The 19,506-nt window shown below is 41.5% G+C and overlaps 1 protein-coding gene across 1 annotated transcript in view; it reads left to right on the forward strand.

Annotated features, from left to right (window-relative positions):
- fign (fidgetin) overlaps nt 1-18,057 on the forward strand; it is a 36,742-nt gene extending 18,685 nt beyond the window's left edge. Inside the window, exon 2 of the mRNA XM_079562897.1 lies at nt 15,251-18,057. Within this exon, the coding sequence (XP_079419023.1) occupies nt 15,251-17,382 (2,132 nt within the window). The 3' untranslated portion in view covers nt 17,383-18,057. The remainder of the gene's footprint in view (nt 1-15,250) is intronic.
- The last annotated feature ends 1,449 nt before the right edge of the window (nt 18,058-19,506 follow it).

Below are 19,506 nucleotides of genomic sequence, written 5' to 3' on the forward strand. Positions count from 1 at the left end.
CCATATTTGGGTGAAAGCGTCATCACGGGGACCCTTAGCAGGACACGTGGATGGAAATCTGTCAATATTTATGAATGAATACCCGCTTGAAAGACGTCCTTTCTACGCGGCGCAGCAGCTACTTCCGGGTTGCCCCCACCTCGCAGACAAAACATCATAAAATAAACATCATGCGGGGTGAGTTCTGTCATTTTTATACTTTGACATGAAAACTAAGATGTAAAGGGAGGAAAATAGATAAAAATCTCCACTTCGACCAATACTTTCACCTCCCGTGTCTTGCCTTAAGAGCAAAACTCACATTAGTGTTTAAACAATACTGCTGTTAGTTCGATTGACGCGCTTTTCAATCGTAAAGCCGTTTTATCAGCAAGAAGCACAAGCGCACAAATGTACTTTTATAATATACTAAAGGAAACGTTTGCTTTTCCTAAAAATATACATCAAGTTTAGATGCATTGTTTTCTTTAATATGGTTGGCCTTGTCCTCACTCACGCTGCGTCCTCAGCTCTTCAAATGCGCATATTATTCCAAAAGTTCATTCTCTGCTTACCATGGAATACGATTGGTCAGCGATGCATTCAGGTACTGCTGGGAAATCAAATCCATGAGCCGTGATGAGTTCATGATCCATCGACTGTATCCGTTGCACAGTGTTTATTGTGATTTCTCGCGCTGCCATTGTCCGAAGAGCGGTCTGCGTTTGAACAATGGCCCGCCCCGGCCTGTGTGTATCGATGAGTGGGATTTGTTTCTTAATAGAATGGTGTCTAATTAATTAGCTTTTAATTGAGGGGGAGCTGTGAACATGCAAATGCAGCACAATGAGGAGCTATCGGGAGCTTGGGCGTAGAGGGGAGGGATGCAGATCAACGGCGGCTGAATGAAATGTGCTGTTTGTGGAATATAATAGTGATCCATCTTTGGTTTGTCTTGAGTGGCTCTTTAAACGCCATTCTCCAATAGACTTTCCCGAGATAGTATAAATTGGAAAGGTGTCAGACCCTCTGTAATATTTTTATATTTTGTTCCAATTTTGCCCTATGCCCCGGGCCGGGACTCAAAAACCTCTCCTGCTTCATTCATGATGAGGACGTTCATGCGTTAGGACATACTTAAGAAAATTAGTACAAAATATCTTGACATGATGAAGATAGTAGCCTAGTTACATGGCAAAGCGATGCTAACTTCCTCTAGGCTAACCACTGCTCCTTGTCTTTGTTTATTACTATGTTAGCTGTGTCTTGCTGAATAGATGGAATAATAGATTTTTAAACAGAAACATGTCAAAAACTCAGTATGTAAATGCTTCAGCGGAGGAGACTTCTGTGCTTACAAAGTCAAAGAAGACTGCGTTTTAGCCTCGAAGCTAAAGGCTAGCGTTATTTTGGCGCTAACCAAAACAAAGTAAAATAGCAGCAACTCATTTTTGTTACACACACTCGCTTGACGTTTCTTTAAGCTTTCTTCTGTTTTTTTAAAATCTCTTTCCATTTTTTGTTTATGTTAAAATGTGGACAGGAAGTAGTCTTTACCCCACACAGGAAGTGAGCCAAAAACATTCTCTGTGCGCAGAGCCTATTGGGTTGAGGGGATTTTACTTTTTCCTGCAGCAAAACAGGTAGAAAACCAAACCATTGAAATTCGGCCATATTGATTTTTTTTTTTTTTTTTTTTGGCAGCCAACGGGCATTTCTGAAAGAGTGGGACTCCGAGCGCATTCCCGGAAAATGTAGCACTTGTATCACAAAGCGAACAATCTTTTTTCCCAATCTGCACTGCTAAACAAGTTCCAAATGACAAATAAAATTATTCACGAAAGAGAATTTGTTTGAAATGAAAAGCTTTTTTAATTGCATGTCTCAATTTTTTCACACGTTATTCGTTATTATTATACGTTATATTGCAAATGGGATTAATGTAACTTCTGAAACATTCCTTTAAAAAGCCAGTTCTGAATAACTCGGTCCTTCTTTATATTGAAGCATATTTAAGCCCTCATGTGGCAGCCGCCCTGTTCTGACTGCAGCCCTGTAATTGCGTGGCCAGCTCTCATTGTTTGCCAGTGGGCGAACCAATCTGCTGGACAGGCCTTTCCTTGTAAAAGTTCCCTTTGTGGCGGCCCACTTCACCGCAGTGACTTTATTACTGTATAGCTGAGAGATTTCTATTTCGTGTTGACCTCAGATTGCTGGAGTGCTCTCATTTCACCTCGTGCGCGGCCCGAGCTGGAGCGCTGACCTGTGGAGCAGCCAGTCGATGGCGCACGGGGGCCGCCGCTGTGGATGCGACCAAACGCACCCGCGCGGTCAGCAGGTAGCTTCAATTAGAATGGGTTTAATAGATGGGAAACAACAGGGGCCCCACTGTCTGGGCAGAAACTTTTTCCCTTTTTCAACTTCCTGAAGCATCTCACCTGGCTGTGTTTTAGCTGGATTGATACAAAAGACTGTTTCGGTTTCGTGGGATCTATTTACAGCAAAATTCCTCGGACCGTCTGTACTGCGGTCATTAGTAACTTTATTATGAAGAACAGTTGAAAAAGGCTGGTCTGGATTCTACCATTTACTCCTATGAGAGAGCAGTGTAAGGGAGTTAATTTTTCTTCTGCTTCTCATTTCATCTCTCGACTCCAACCGGAACTAAGCACATGTTCTTCTCCAGTTTGGCTTTACGCAAATCTGAAAGCTTCTTGAAAAATAAAGCATCAATATAGAGACGAAAACGCACCGGAAAAGCAAGCAAGAAAAAAAAAAAAAAGCAACAGAAACGAGGAAACAAAGAGACAAAAACATGACAAAAACGCTAAACATGTGACAAAAGCACAGCGACAACACAATAAAAAAAGTTAAGATCAGTTCAGATCAGTTTTGGGCGGCACGGTAGCGCAGTGGTTAGTGCCAGGGGTTCAATTCCCACCAGGGCGGGGCCTTTCTGTGTGGAGTTTGAATGTTCTCCCCGTGTCTGCGTAGGTGTCCTTTGGGTACTCCGGTTTCCCCTACCACAAAAAACATGTACAATAGGCCAGGTGTGTGTGAGTGAATGTATGGTGGTTCTGTCAGTCTCCCCCAGGGGAAGCTGAAGCTAGAAATGTACAATTGTCTCATGTAAAGCGCTTTATGACTATGTCTGTGAAAGGCGCTATATAAATATAGATAATATATAATATATAAATCTATATAAATCTTCTTCTTCTTTTGTAGGTCTTCGCTTTCAAATGAGACGTTACTCTGGCCTATAGGCTGTAAACTCCAGTCAAGAAGCTTTTGCATTTGGATAAGGCGTCTACGAAACAAGTGAAACTGCAGTGCAGGCCAGCGAGTGTCGCTGTGTTCACCTTTTTTATATGTGTCATAAGTAACACAGAGGAAGACCGTTTCTTCTTCCTTTGATGGGTATTTTTAAGGCAACTGTGGAGCTTATAGGGGCTAGATGCAAGTTGGCCATTTTAAACTCACTGCTGCCTCCTCAGGTCTTATGCGTAACTGCAGCTTCTATATTAAGCTTGAGCATGACGGCACTTCGGACCTTTTTGAGTGACAGTGCAGGATTTTAGAGGCAGTTGTGGTGAACATGTCTGGGCTCATTCTACACATTAGGACAAGGCTGGAACATGTAGGGGGAGGACATTTTTAAACTCTGTATAGTCCCTTTAAGTAAGTCTGCACAAATGATTTACAAGACGTTATTTGATGAGACATAAATGTGAGAATTGCTTCACAAGACAATATAATGAGATTGTGTGTTTTGCCAGTCAGTGTTCAGATATTGCTGTGACGTGACTGCAAAATAAAAAATAGCGCCAAGATATGAATTAGCCTGGATGAAGAATGATCGGCCTGTCCTTTTTCATTTTTATTCAAAATAATCCGTTAGCTCCAGGATAAAAACTCCTACTTTAACAAACACAAATGCTCCTGCCAGTGTTTTTTTTTAACATGTTGTCAGTGACTGTCTACAAGAATCTTGAAATATTTATTTCGAAACGGGAAGAACAGGAGAGGAATACTAGTCATTCAGCCTTGGTGGGTTCTCGCTGTGTACATCTGCGTTGTCTGCTGTGTGCGGATTCTAAATACTGCCTTGACACAAATGGCCGAATACATTGCTTTCTTACAGTATTCGTCTTGAGTTTTTCCAAGTTGTGGAATGAAATTTGTTTTTTCCTTTGGTATATTGTTAAAGCAGGACCACAATAACAGTTACGTTACTCGCTCCCTGTACGATGATTGTTATACTGTCGGTACAGGGACTTTGACTTCATATGAACTTTTCAATCCACGGTCGGCTCTATCCTTCGAAAATGGATTCTTGCCCAATTCATCAAACCCACTTCTAATAAATTATCTGCCTACACATATATAGTTCCCCTGAAGATTTTACATCAAAATGAGTGAAAGAATAATCGAAAAGTCCTTCTTCAATTCCCATTTCTCCAACTGGACAGGAGCTTGGGGCGAGGTCTTCCTTGGTGCAACAGCACTTTCGGGCCCTAAGCATTTGGTCCATGATTCGACTGTACTGTTTGGTGCCAAATTTAAATGAAAACAATAAAAATACACAAACAAAAACTATTTTCTTCTGTGTGGTGTGCTGAAATGATGATGCACAGTTGATTTTATTGATTGCCACATTTTGAGCTCTTATCCATGTTATATAATGTTCCATCCTCATCCATCCTCAAGACTTGTATTACCCCCAGAGGGACTACGGAAAGGATTTATGCTGCTTTAAGGTCTAGACGCTTAAAGCAAACTTGTTTTTTCACATACTAATAGGTTCTCTAGTCCACAGGAGTGCACCCTCAGATGGCGATATGTAAAACTACATATAATAACATTTGCTTAACAAGGGGTATTTTCTACACACACGTTATACTAAAGTACCAAGATGAATAAGTCCGCAAGAAGTTCTGTATGAAGAGTAATATGCAGCTTTCAAAGCCCAAATAAGCAAAAGGCAACAACAGTTAGTGCACTAACAAAAGGTTTTGATGGAAGTTTGCAAAAGATTGTGGACTGGACAATCCGACATGTTTAAGACTCTATTATAGCCTCTGATTACAAGCTAAAATGCACCAGCTTATGAGGCGTTCAAGGGGTGTGGGATATAAAACTTCATCACCATAAACGTAGTTCTAAATGGAACTTAAATCTTCTAAATGCCAGAAACACAGGCTGGCTCACAAGTTGTGGTTACGTAAATAACTTAAACATATCATTGTTTTGTTGAGTTTTCCCTTTGCCTTTGAAAGCATCATCACAGCATATGGAGACATGGTAGTGAGAGGCGTGAGTGAGGAGGACACCAGGTGAGACAAAGGGGGAGGCAAAGCAGGGCTCACTACTGCCACCTACTGATGGAAAGACGTCATATAGAATCAACCTCACTTTCGTTGAGTTTAGCAGTGTTCCTTATTTGAATCAGTAACTCACATGTTCCATGACCCGTGTGCCGTTTGCAGGGCTTACACAGGATTTTCACATTTAACTGTACTTTGATTGACCACAGCACGCCTGTCTCTGGATATTGACTGTCTGAGAAAGCTTTGGGTGACCATTATTCTTGAAAGTCTCCGCTAAACACGGTTCACACTGGTTATCAGCTCGTTTAAGTGTGTTGAAATAATCCCTCGCGGAGCTAATATTTAGTTTTTTTCCCGCGCGCCGTCTGACTGCGCCGCCCGTATCTGAGCTCTCGCTAATTGCTGGTGTGTCGGCTACAGAAAATCACCCAGGCTTTTTGCAAAGACAGTTTAGAACCGTCATTTACTATCAATAGGACCATTTGCGGAGTTAAAAAAAAGATGAATTCAGAGCGGAGCATTTACATCTCCTCATTACATATCAGAGAATTATTCAAATGATCTCTCTGAAAAACATGCTTCTGTGGGGACTCCTCTGAAGCACTGGGAGCTGCAGGACGAGTCAGACGGGAAACACGAGACTGCCATGCTGAACAGTTGTACGCTACATCTTGGCTAATTTGAGAAATATTTGAAGTGAAGTATTTGAAAACGATGCGCGGGAAGTGACTTTTGAAATCGGTATTGATAACCTAAATATGCACAAGTTTGCATTCGTGATTTGGACTCGCAATTCATGTTTCATATCATTCCGAAACACGCCCATTTTAAACATAATACAAGGATTGTGTCAATTTGAGAACACGATTGGCGACTACATTGGCAGCTGGTGGAGACATGGTATTTTGTGATGGTCACCTTCTTCCATAACTGCAGTCTTTGTCATTTTGCAAAGTACAACTTTTCAAATTGTAATCCATCCATCCATCCATCCATCCATCTTTTCTGTTTCCGGATCATGGGGGCCCTATGGCTCCTCCTGCAGGTGGTGGGTCCACCGAAGGATGGCCTCACGATTCTAACCGGGCATGTTGGTCTCTCATAAGGGGCTCTTTGTCTGACCCGTCACCGAGACCTGTTTTCCATGGGAGACCCTATCAGGGGCACAGAGCCCCCAGGATCATTCGGGCGCTCAAACCCTTCCACCACGTTAAGGCGGCGGTTCCAGGAGGGGGCAAAATGCTACCCTATACTGAAAATGTTACTTTTAGACACAAATATGTCCTTCGGCTTCTGCCTCTTTTCACTTGGCCTACAAACAATAAACAAATGTCCTGTCTGTCTGAACCAGCCATTGAATAAATCTTTTGACCATGTTACAATGTTGCTCTCTCATCAAAAAAATATGTGGAGCTGTGTTTCGACTATAGAGGAGTCGGAAAAAGAATTGTTGAGGTGCCCAACCCTAGTTTCGACCCACGTGCGCATCTTTGAGTAATCTTAAGATCTTCCCCAGTAGCTATTTTTAGTAGGTAAGTGATAGTGATAGTGATGGTAAGTGATAGTGATGGTAAGTGATAGTGATGGTAAGTGATAGTGATGGTAAGTGATAGTGATGGTAAGTGATAGTGATAATAAGTGATAGTGATAATAAGTGATAGTGATAGTTAGTGATAGTGATAGTGATAGTTAGTGATAGTGATAGTAAGTGATAGTGATAGTAAGTGATAGTGATAGTGATAGTAAGTGATAGTGATAGTGATAGTTAGTGATAGTAAGTGATAGTGATAGTGATAGTAAGTGATAGTGATAGTAAGTGATAGTGATAGTTAGTGATAGTGATAGTTAGTGATAGTAAGTGATAGTGATAGTGATAGTAAGTGATAGTGATAGTAAGTGATGGTGTGATAGTGATAGTGATAGTAAGTGATAGTGATAGTAAGTGATGGTGTGATAGTGATAGTTAGTGATAGTTAGTGATAGTTAGTGATAGTGATAGTGATAGTAAGTGATAGTGATAGTAAGTGATGGTGTGATAGTGATAGTGATAGTAAGTGATGGTGATAGTAAGTGATGGTGTGATAGTGATAGTTAGTGATAGTTAGTGATAGTGATAGTGATAGTAACTGATGGTGTGATAGTGATAGTGATAGTAAGTGATAGTGATAGTAAGTGATGGTGTGATAGTGATAGTGATAGTTAGTGATAGTTAGTGATAGTGATAGTGATAGTAAGTGATGGTGTGATAGTGATAGTGATAGTAAGTGATGGTGTGATAGTGATAGTTAGTGATAGTTAGTGATAGTGATAGTAAGTGATGGTGTGATAGTGATAGTGATAGTAAGTTATAGTGATAGTAAGTGATAGTGATAGTGATAGTGATAGTGATAGTAAGTGATAGTGATAGTGATAGTGATAGTAAGTGATAGTGATAGTGATGGTAAGTGATAGTGATAGTAAGTGATAGTGATAGTGATGGTAAGTGATAGTGATAGTAAGTGATAGTGATAGTAAGTGATAGTGATAGTAAGTGATAGTGATAGTAAGTGATAGTGATAGTAAGTGATAGTGATAGTAAGTGATAGTGATAGTAAGTGATGGTGTGATAGTGATAGTGATAGTAAGTTATAGTGATAGTAAGTGATAGTGATAGTGATAGTGATAGTAAGTGATAGTGATAGTGATAGTAAGTGATAGTGATAGTGATGGTAAGTGATAGTGATAGTAAGTGATAGTGATAGTGATGGTAAGTGATAGTGATAGTGATAGTAAGTGATAGTGATAGTAAGTGATAGTGATAGTAAGTGATAGTGATAGTAAGTGATAGTGATAGTGATAGTAAGTGATAGTGATAGTAAGTGATAGTGATAGTAAGTGATAGTGATAGTAAGTGATGGTGTGATAGTGATAGTGATAGTAAGTTATAGTGATAGTAAGTGATAGTGATAGTGATAGTGATAGTAAGTGATAGTGATAGTGATAGTGATAGTAAGTGATAGTGATAGTGATGGTAAGTGATAGTGATAGTAAGTGATAGTGATAGTGATGGTAAGTGATAGTGATAGTGATAGTAAGTGATAGTGATAGTAAGTGATAGTGATAGTAAGTGATAGTGATAGTAAGTGATAGTGATAGTAAGTGATAGTGATAGTGATAGTAAGTGATGGTGATAGTGATGTTGATAGTAAGTGATGGTGTGATGTGATAGTAAGTGAAGTGATAGTACGTGATAGTGATAGTAAGTGATAGTGATAGTACGTGATAGTGATAGTGATAGTAAGTGATGGTGTGATGTGATAGTCGTATTGCACAGCAGACTGAACACGCATGAAAACAACTTTTGACTTGGCTTCTGGCTTACAACTGCAATATCTGCACCGCTCTTCTTCTGAAATAACTACTGAGTTCATCTTGTTTTTATTTATAAACTTAATTACAATCTGTCTGCAATGCACGCTTGTCAACTTGAGTAGTGGCTCTGTAATAAAAGCTAAAGCTGGAATAATTATGTTTACATTTTACAGAGAGGGGGGGGAGGGGAAAAAAAGCAAGAAAAGAAAATCCTGGCCTGTAATGATAAGTAATTAGAAATACTTTGCTGCGCATGCACTGGCTCAGCTGGGGCTATTGTGTGCTGTCAAGTCAACCACTGCGGCTTCATTATGAGTGTACGCGACTAAACGGAGAAGAATTCAGGGGGAGAAAAAAAAAGATCACTTTGTGAGCATAATCAGGAGAGAGTCAGGCGCTTGTGAAGAGCGGTTTATTAAACACAGGCGTCTTTGGTGGGACGAAATTGGTAAAAATGGTAATGAGTCTGATTAGGGCATGTTTCAATTTATAACTGCTTTATTCTCTTCGCTTCACCCACACCCAGAGTTTGCACTGTAAAAAAAAAACATCAGTGAATTGCTTGAATTCAGAATATTAGAATTGGCTAGACTGGCTAGTTCTATACACAGAGTAATTCATCTCTGAAGGCAGATTTAGTTTCACATTACTGTATTTTGTGGACTAAAAGTCGCTACGGAGTTTAAGCCAAAAAAAAACGCCTAATGAAGAAAAAAACAACAGGCTGAATAGGCGTGCGGTTTGCTAGCATAATATAGTAATGGTTAGCTACATGAAGCATAAACAACAAACTAAATAGGTGTCTGGTATGTTAATGTCACATACACAGATAACTATAGCATACAGAACATAACAAACTCTCAATCTCACTCCAAATCACTAAATCCACTGAAATCTTCATGCTCTGTGTCACTTCTGAACAATCGCCGTGGCAACGACCTGAGTATGGAGGCGTAGCTGCGCCGTTGACAAGCCTCTCCCGGCATCACGTCTTTCAAGCTCTCATTTGCAAACTCGTTCCTCTAGCTGTGGCCATCGAGCTTTTAGCCCGTGATTAGCTTTTTTTATTTTCTTCATTGCGGTAAGAGTAACTTTCTTTCTGCTGCTCGATGTGAAATGATATATTTGAATTTAAAAAAAATCAAGAGTAAAAGACGCACCCCCAGCCAAACTATGAAATAAAGTGCGAAATGAAGTGCGGAAAATACGGTACATACTTTACATACCGTACATGCCGGTGCATTATATAATTTGAGGAAAGAATATGATATACTGCTACCCTCCTGTTGTCCTGCTGCAGAATGGTGCTTCCTATCTTGCATGTGTTAGCAAGAATCTCATGCATTGCAGAGTTTGTAGAAGTCTGAACCAGAGTTTGCAGGTTGCCCCGGTGACAGGATACTTCCTTGTTTGCAAGAATATTTTATTTACTATAATTGCCGCCATTGCGATTTGCTAATTACATCCTTTCCAATTTGATTTAGATTTGGATTGCGATTAATTGTGCAGACCTGTCACAGATATGTCCTTTGTTGCACTGCCTGCACACCCGCATTAAGCCGTTCACGAACATAGGGAAAGGCAAAGCGCTGTTCTTTCCTTTCTGTAATGAATAGAGAATTGTGAGCGCGGAGGTCCAATTTAGGCAGTGTGAGATTGGCCGGTCGGTGCTAGAGGCCCACTCTTGTTTGCTTTAAAAAAAAAACGGACCCAGGCTTCCCAGATTATAGTTCCCAAAAAGGTCAGAGTCTCAGTTTCATGGATGAAGTGCACTGGAGCAGAAATGACACCGTCGCAGTGCAGAAAAAAAAGCCAACCCCCGACAATACACAATGTACACTTCACTAATTGGTGTCATTATTACAGCGATAGATATTTTACACCACATAAATAAAACATGCAGTTGAATGTGATTATGGCACAGTAATGATTGTTCAAAGGGATGTACTTCAGTGTTTCCCCCCACAATGACAAAATGCCATTCAAGCAGGCTTTTTAAATCAATGCGCCCTTGTGCCTTTAATTTCTTTCTTTCTTTGTGTGAAATTTAACTGAAAAGGTATTTGAATAAAATACCTTCACAGTCCAAAGTTGACAAAAAAGGTCCTTTTTCCATCACGGTAAATCATCCTTGTGTCAAAATCACCACGTATTATTTGGGTCGTCAGCAGAGCATAATAAAGCAGATTGCACACATCTCCATGTATTTAAAATAGTACTTTAACATTTTACTCTTTTGGCGCATGAAGGATTTTACCCCACAAAATAAAAAGAACAGAGAGAGAAAAAAATATTGGTGCAGGGCCTTTAAAGTGATAGTTTGTCATTTTAAAATGTATTATAAATGTGTGTGATAGCTTGAAAGACCACCTAAGCCTGCGAGTTCGTGTAATGTAATATTAACCTCTTAACCCCCGCCTTAACCGGGCACATTTTGCTTTTAGATTTGAGTGAAGCCTTTCTGCCGTGAGAGCAAACAACCTATAGGCCGGTGTGACGCCTCATTTGTTGCTTCTCCAGCACGTTTTTGTCACACTTTTGCCACGTTTTCGTCTTTTTTAATCGCTTTTTTTTTTTTGGTAGTGTTTTTTTTGTTGCTTTTTCATCACTCTTTAGTCGTGTGTTTATGCTGCTTTTTTTTATTGTGTTATTGTTGCTTTTCCGGCCCATTTTTGCTTTTAGATTTGGGTAATGCCAAACTGGGCAAAAAAACTTAAATACGTTTTTTTTTTTTTTTGCCTGAAGTCCCGCCCTTTCCTGATCTCAGAAACCAATCAGAATCCCTGGTGCCATCACTTTGACCAATGAGACGAGCTTTCCTGTCAGCTGGCCTGTCGGGACGAAAGAGGATGGAGGATTGATTGTTTACTTTTGAAATTTATCTTGCTCTTTCCACATTTTGCAATCTTACACATTATCACTTAAACATGATTGAACACCACCTCAAACTCACGTTGCTGCGACATAAAACTGGAAATTATAAAAGCATTAAATTGATTTTTACAACATTACATCAGTATAGCAATATAACTCATTAATCCAGAATATGGTGCTTTCGTTAGCAGATCTTTTCTTTTTCGTCTTCTGAAAGTCTGCTATATACTGAGGGCATTGTAGGCTCACAATCTATTCTATACAGCCCTGTAATGCACTCTGCTGGTTTAACGTGTACTTGTTTAGAGAAGCAGAACTGATATTTCTGTGGTGATTGTAATTGAAGGTGACCTGCCCGTAGAAAAAAGGGAGAATAAGCTGCACATAAAGCCAGAGCAGCCCTTAATTGAAGCTGTTGTGGGAGCGCTGCTGTCTGTAGATAATCATCTTGGATGGTTTTCGTTTGAGCCGATAGCACAAATCTCAAGTACCCTCCGCAGTAGTACTTTGATTGTCCAGAGTGGCCCATTGTTCAGCGTGGATTAGGCGTAATAAAAGAATCTCCTTCATTTTTGTTATTGACAAATGCGCTGAGAGTGTTAAAGAAGTGAGTGAATGGTTTTACAAGGGCTATTCTCCTGCTCCTGCGCTTTCTCCGAGTGCACACGCTTCAGCCGGGCTCTCAGGCTGTCAGCGTGTCTCTCGCACGGTGTACGAGGAGAAATTTCTCCTGCAGCCTCTGTCAATCATAACAGGCTCTACAGTAAATACAGCAGCAATGTTTTACTGATGTTTTCTCACTGTAGTTTTAAATCCTGTCAGGTGATTTTCTCAGGTATTAATTAAACACATTTTAAATAAGATCGCCTCCATTGTCTCCTCAGACGAGCCCTGCCAATCCTGTAAACCATAGGATCAAAGGTGGTTTCATGTTCTAGCTTGGCGCACCTTCAGTTGTCATATAGGCCAAGTATTCACACATGTTTTTCAAAGCGTAAAAAAATCTGTCCCACTGTAATTTTGGATGATTTCAATCAAAAGGTTTGCCTGATAGTAGGTACAGTTAAACAATAACAGTATGGTATCGGGAAAAAAAAAGAGTGCAGGTGCTGGTGGTATTGAAAAAAATAAATGTATCAAAAGCAGGTACCCCAAAAAATATTTATCTTAGATGCAGGTTTTGATATTGTTGGTCCAGGGACAGAGCGTTAAGGGAAGTGACTTTCTTTCAGGTCAAATAAATGATACACATTTAAAAGCAACAGTACAATATTATTGTTCTGTTTCTGGTTTTAGATGACACATATTTGAGTAGGTATTGGAAAAAGTATCATTCAGGTATTGGTATGGGAAACCAAGTGTCGTATAAGTACCAGTATTGAAAAAAGTGTCACAGTACCCAGCCCTACCTGTTAGTGATCATGTCTTTGATAAAATGTGTTATCTGGTTCGCATCATTAAAGAAAAGACCCAGTCCTTTGAATGGATCCCAAAGACTCGGCTCCCAGTAAAGAGGCATAAATCCCATCACTATCAACAGCTGGGTATGACAGTGTGACTAACTGTTTTCATCACATCTAAACATTTTGCGTCTTTAAACAATGTATTTCTCTTAACCCTGCAACTAAATATTACATATATTTGTTGCAAAAGTGAATCCATATTGTGCCATTCTTTGGATTCATGATTTATTAAAATCAGCTAAATGTAGTTGTGTCTTTTCCCCCTTAGGCTGACACCTATTGTAGCACAGTATGACCACCATATTCCTAGGCGTCTTGCCTTGGGCTTCTTTCTTTTTCCTTTTTTTTTTTTTTTTACAATCACTATCTTGGATGCCTGACAAGCGTGTTAGCCATAGCATGGATCTCTTTGACTAAAACCTTGTAAATTAACACAATTAGAATAGCATCATCCCACTAATTATCTGGCAGCGCGGAGTGTGGCGGGTGGGCTAACGGCTGGGAGGCAGTCAGGAGGGAACCGGGGCTTTTCAGGAGAACCTTCTGTTTGTGAAGTGCCTCTGGACAATAGCTGTTTGTAGCTTAAAGCCTGTCACTGAGACGTAACCCACTGGAATACAGACAATGGAGGAGAGCAATGGCCGCCGGGCAAAGAGGCAGGCTATTCTAACAAACAGGGGAAAGATTTGCGGCAAATACGACGGGTGATATAAGGCATACTTGACTGAGATTTTTTTCTTTTTGTATTCCTTGTGCTTTTTTGTGTTTTTGACAGGATACAATAAACATATGGGGCCCAATTAAAGAAAAAATAAATCCAGCATGCATGACGCCAATTATCATTATATTACTGTCTGTAAAGTTAGAATTGTTTTCCTTTAGCTGGACTATTAGGTATTATACATCACATCAATGATTTGTGCAATCTGTCCGTATCTGCAGTCCACTGGCCTCACACAATTTTATTTAATATTGTTTGGTGCTATAGTCATAGTTATTTATAGATCATAGGCTCACAATCATAAGAAAATATTCTATCATAAACAAACTGTTCACATATTGTCGACTTGACTGAATTGAGTTGAAGAAGTTTTGTTTCTATCTTCAGAGGCTCTTTTTCTTCTTGTAGTCAAGTGTTACCAGTCTCAATATAAAAATTATAGTTTAACATACTCATCTTTGAATAGTTTTTCTTTGTTGTCATTTATTTTACTCATGTCATTTTGCGACATGCCCCTTTTATTCAACTGGTGCTCTTTTGTACTTTGCTGCTCCAGGAATACCATTTCCCCACCATGGGAGGAATGCAGGTTTTCTTATCCAATCTTTTCTGTTCTTGTAGTCTGTGTTCACTTTCCTCTTAAAATCCAAATTCAAGGTAATATTTCCCTGCCGATTTACAGTAAGATTTTGTCTCGGTTGTCTCTCTGAAATATCGTTGCTGCTAAAAGACCAGTGTGCCTCTCTCCCTGCCTCTCCTTCTCTCTCCCTCACGGAGGACTGGGTAGGAGGATGTAATTCATGCCGGACTCGAGCTCTGTGTGATGAAAGCACCGGAGCGCTGCCAGGGAAGATTGCTTTGGCGCTCTCTTCCAGTCCATGTGAAAGTGTTCGCGATGAGAGCGGGATTATGGAGTGACCCCCCCCTGTCTGTGTCACTCCGCTCAGCGCCCGCAGAATTACAGCCTAACCAGGTGTGGCTTTCACTGGCAAACTGTAAAGAGTGCTTAGTTAGGCTGCCAAGACGTTTGTTGTGGTGTGTGTAACGAAGTCTGATATGTTCGGTGTTATGATGCTTTTAGACTGCAGAAATTGGGGATGAGAGGAACTCGCAGTAATGATTTAATGTTGTAGAGAGACATTGTGGAAAGGTGGCTAAGCTAATCAGAAGAGATATTGAATCAAATTAATGTATTCAGCAATGCAAGGAATTTCAAGTCACTTAAAATGCAAATTGGAAATGGTTTTGTTTCACTCATGTCTGAAGTGACCAAAACATACAATTCTACTTCCCTGTTCTTAATCCAGGAAGTGCTTCCCCATTTTGTAGTCCACAGACCCCCACCAAAGTTGTTCTTTTTTCCACCAGCGTTTCATGCATATATGAATGTAATAATAAACCTCTCCTGTATATGAATAAATTAACGTTTGAACTCACACATGACATTCCAGTACCTTTAATACAATGCGTATTAAACCCTTTGGTGGCTTTTTCTTGGCTTTAGCTTACATCTGCTCTTCTCTCTGTAATCCCAGGTCTAAAGATGCAGTGGACCCCAGAGCACACACAATGGGCAGAGCAGCACTTTGACATCTCCTCCACCACCCGCTCCCCGGCGCACAAAGTGGAGTCGTACCGTGGCCACCTGCAGAGGACGTACCAGTATGCGTGGGCCAATGACGACATCTCTGCACTGACCGCCTCCAACCTGCTGAAGAAGTACGCGGAGAAGTACTCGGGCCTGCTAGAGGCGCCCAGCGAGAGGGCCCTGCTGTGCTCCTACTCTGAGAGCACCACTGGACTCATGAACGGACGCAAGGCGGAGAATGAGTCCTGGCAGGAGGGGATTTACCCACTGAACTGTGCTGCAGATGTTATATCTGTGAGCAAAGCTGGAATGACAGCTGCCCTGCCCCCCACAGAAGTGTCCGCCAGCATCGGCAGTTCGCCGGGGGTGGCCAGCAGCCTGTCCGAACCCAGCTACTCCAGCAGTAACTGTGGGAGCCACACCGCCACCACGCTGCACTCGGGCCTGGCCTCTCAGGAATATACCACCAGCTACAATGGCTCCTACCTGCACTCCTACAGCGGTCAGAGCACCCCTGCTCTCCCCTCCCCACACCCCTCGCCTCTGCTCCAGCCTCCTCCCCCCTCTTTAGTCCCCAGTTACAATGCTGGTTCTCCAAACCTTCCCAACTACAATTATCCTCCAACAGGCTATTCCTCTCAGACTGCAGTGGGTCCCAGTTATAGCCCTGGAGGTGCCCCTCCTCCGTCTGCTTATCTGCCGTCCGGTATCGCAGCCCCCACACCTATCCCTCCCTCCACTCTGCCCAGCTACACTTACCCCTCCCATAACCACACTCCCATCACACCCACACCTCTGAACGGCAGCACATCGGGCTCATTAAAGCGAAAGGCTTTCTACATGAGCGGACATGGAGATGTGGACTCCAGCTATGGTCATTTCAACTACAACCAACAGCGCTCTGCTCACAGCCCGATGTACAGAACCCCTGACAGCAGTGTGCCTGACTCCACCAGAGGCAATAGCTTTGACAGGAACACGGACTCCTCTGTAGCCTTTAAAACAAGCAAACAGAAGTTTAATGTTCCTGCAGGCAGAGCACTGACTCCTCCTTCATACGGACCCACTAAAGGCTCAGTGGGAGATCACAGAGCAGGTGAGGCCTACAGTAAGTTTGGGTCCCCCGTCATGACCTCTGACCTGGGCTCAGCGACCTCCTCCATCCATGCTGCAGAAGAGCAACTGAAGAACAGTGACCCCAGTCTGGTGGAGCTGGTGAGCGCTGAGGTTCTACATCCGGGCCCTCCTGTGGACTGGAGTGATATCGCAGGTTTGGAGATGGTCAAAGCCTCTATCAAAGAGGAGATCCTCTGGCCCCTTCTGAGGCCCGACATGTTCAGTGGACTGGCCACCCTACCTCGCAGCCTGCTGCTGTTTGGACCTCAGGGAGCAGGGAGGACACTTCTGGCCCGCTGCATGGCCAGCCAGCTAGGAGCGGTGTTTCTGCGCCTCAGCGGCTCTGCTCTGGTCACAAAGTGGTTAAGTGAAGGAGATAAGATCATACACGCATCTTTCCTCATGGCCCGGTGTCGGCAGCCGGCCGTGGTCTTCATCAGTGACATAGAGCTGCTGCTGTCTGCGCAGATCAGTGAGGACAGTCCTGTTAAGTGTCTGAAGACTGAACTGCTCATGCAGTTAGACAGTGTTCTGAGCTCTGCAGAGGACCATGTGCTGGTGGTCTGCTCCACCAGTAAACCAGAGGAGATCCAAGAGAGTCTGCGCAGATACTTCACTAAGAGACTGCTGGTGCCGCTGCCTGATGGGACGGCCCGACACCAGATCATCAGCCATCTGCTAGCCCAGCACAACTACTGCCTGAGTGACAAGGAGCTGTCACTGGTGGTGCAGAGGACAGAGGGCTTCTCTGGGCTGGACGTGGCCCAGCTGTGCCATGAGGCTGTGGTCGCTCCCCTCCATGGCATCCCTGCTTCTGACTTATCAAACATGCACCCCAGCCAAATGAGACCTGTGGCTTACCAGGATTTTGAAAATGTCTTTTGCAAATTTCAGCCCAACATATCACAGAAAGAATTGGACATGTACACTGAGTGGAACAAAATGTTCGGTTGTAGTCAATAAAAAACAATATCAGTGTAAAGCGGTTCCGAAATACACAATACTACACTGGTCACATGGACAGTACAGCAAAGTGAATGTCGTTGTTGGCTTTAGTTAAAGGAACAGCATTAAACTCCCATGTTGGTAAATATAAAATGCTTTATATGGCCGAAGTCATAAAACTAAAATGGATTGTTGATGACGCACCTGTTTTGTACATACTGATATAAATATATACATATAATTCTGCTGATTCTGAGATTTAGTGGCGAACAAGTGCCTAAGGTGGTGCTGATTTCGTATTTTCCTGACACTCTTCATTGGCGATCATTTATTATACAGAAGCTTTAATATAACTTTTTTGTTCTCCCATTGGACCAGTGCTCTGCGGTCTGTCTCATGCTCCCGTACACATTCCTGCTTTGGAATCGTTTCAGTTTATTGCAATGACATGGTTTAAACTTGGTTTGGACAATGCTGTGTTACAACGAGAACAGATAGTTGATAAACTATTACGTGCATGTTCCTCTGCCAAAAAACTAAAAACAGCCTTTACCCCAAATTAAATGAAATACCCCGACAATGTGACACCATCATTTGGCCAATCAACTTAAGTCATGTTACTTTAAAAATAGTTTTACTCACGTAGAAGTAGTCATCAATATTCATACCCAAGGAAAGTATTCAGTGTACTAAACGTTTTTGTTATAGTTTTGATGTAAACAAACAAAAATGAAAATTAAGATTTTCTTAAAACCTAAAATTCTTCATGTCTACTTGACACTTTTGTTATGTATAGATTTACTCATAAAAAGAGAAACCAAACATTTTTGTCAAGTAAAAAAAACAAGACTTTCTGCAGAAGGCACATACTTAAACGTCTGTTTGATGCTTTATCACACAGCTTTCATTGTTTTATAATGTGTCATTCCTTCCTGTCAACAGTAGGCATTGCAGGCCAATATGAAATCCTCATCAGCCCAGTTCATCACTATCTTTTTCTTACACTGACATTATTTTATGATTCAAAACGTAAAATGTCAATACTAAGGTACCCAAAAGAAGGTTTTTAAGGCTCAATTATGCACCGTATGTCCACTTTTAATGTTGACGCGAAACATACTGTCATGGAACTACCCAGTTTCATCATCAGAAAAGTTACTCCTATAAATGTTCTCGAGTAAATGTAACCGATTTATAACCCACCTCGCAAACCCAAGTAATCAGTGTAGACAATACCAAAAAGAACTCGTAGCTGTAGACCTCAACAGTTCACAGTGAAACTAAAGAATATATAAGCGTCAACATTTGGATTAGGATTACAGATTAGAGATTTGCCCTTGAGTGAAACAGAACCGTATCTTAAATTGTGTCCCACAGGCTGCGCATTGTAATTCAGTTATTATTGACTGTCATGAGGAAAACCTTTATTTCTAAGATAGCTGCTTTATAGTTTGGCAAGAGGTGCAAGACAAACATCTCGGGTTTGGGGTTAGCAGAATGTGGCTGGGAGCGCTGTCCTTACACTGCCTTGTGTTTTTATCACTAATGGAAGCGCGGGATTATGTAGAGCCACGGTTATCTACCTGCTTTTGTAAGTGATCTCCCAAAGACAAATTTATACAGAGCAAAATGTCAGCCCCTCTTTGGTCGTGTCTCTGCGAGGACACGTTGTAGCTGTGGAAAATCCCTACTCTGCGCCGTGTGCTTGAAGGCACCACTGCAATGGCACATTTTCTTTTGAACAGAGTTGTGGCGGCGTGCTGGTGCAGAGTGAAGGTAGATTGAAGGCATGAATTGCTTGTGAACAGAGGTGTGTAGAGCCAAAAAAGCAGTCACCCATATAACTACTTGAGTTGCAGTAAAAAATAAAATATACTAGGCTACTTGAGTACTGAGTAATCGTTTGAACACAAAAGTCTTATTTATGTACTGTAAGTGCAAAACATAAAGTAATGAACACACCGTAACATTGTTGCATCACTATTACAGTTACTTTTTCCCCCCACCGCAAGTTCATCTGTTGTCAACAATATGACATGACATGAAAATTAGACTAAGTTTAATTAAAGCAGAACTGAGTAACTTATTCATAGTCCGTGAGAGTAAATACTACTCTGAGAAAAGACAAAGGGAGAGAGGGAT

The sequence above is a fragment of the Gobius niger genome (assembly GCF_951799975.1).
Source record: "Gobius niger genome assembly, chromosome: 9".
Classification (NCBI taxonomy): Eukaryota; Metazoa; Chordata; class Actinopteri; order Gobiiformes; family Gobiidae; genus Gobius; species Gobius niger.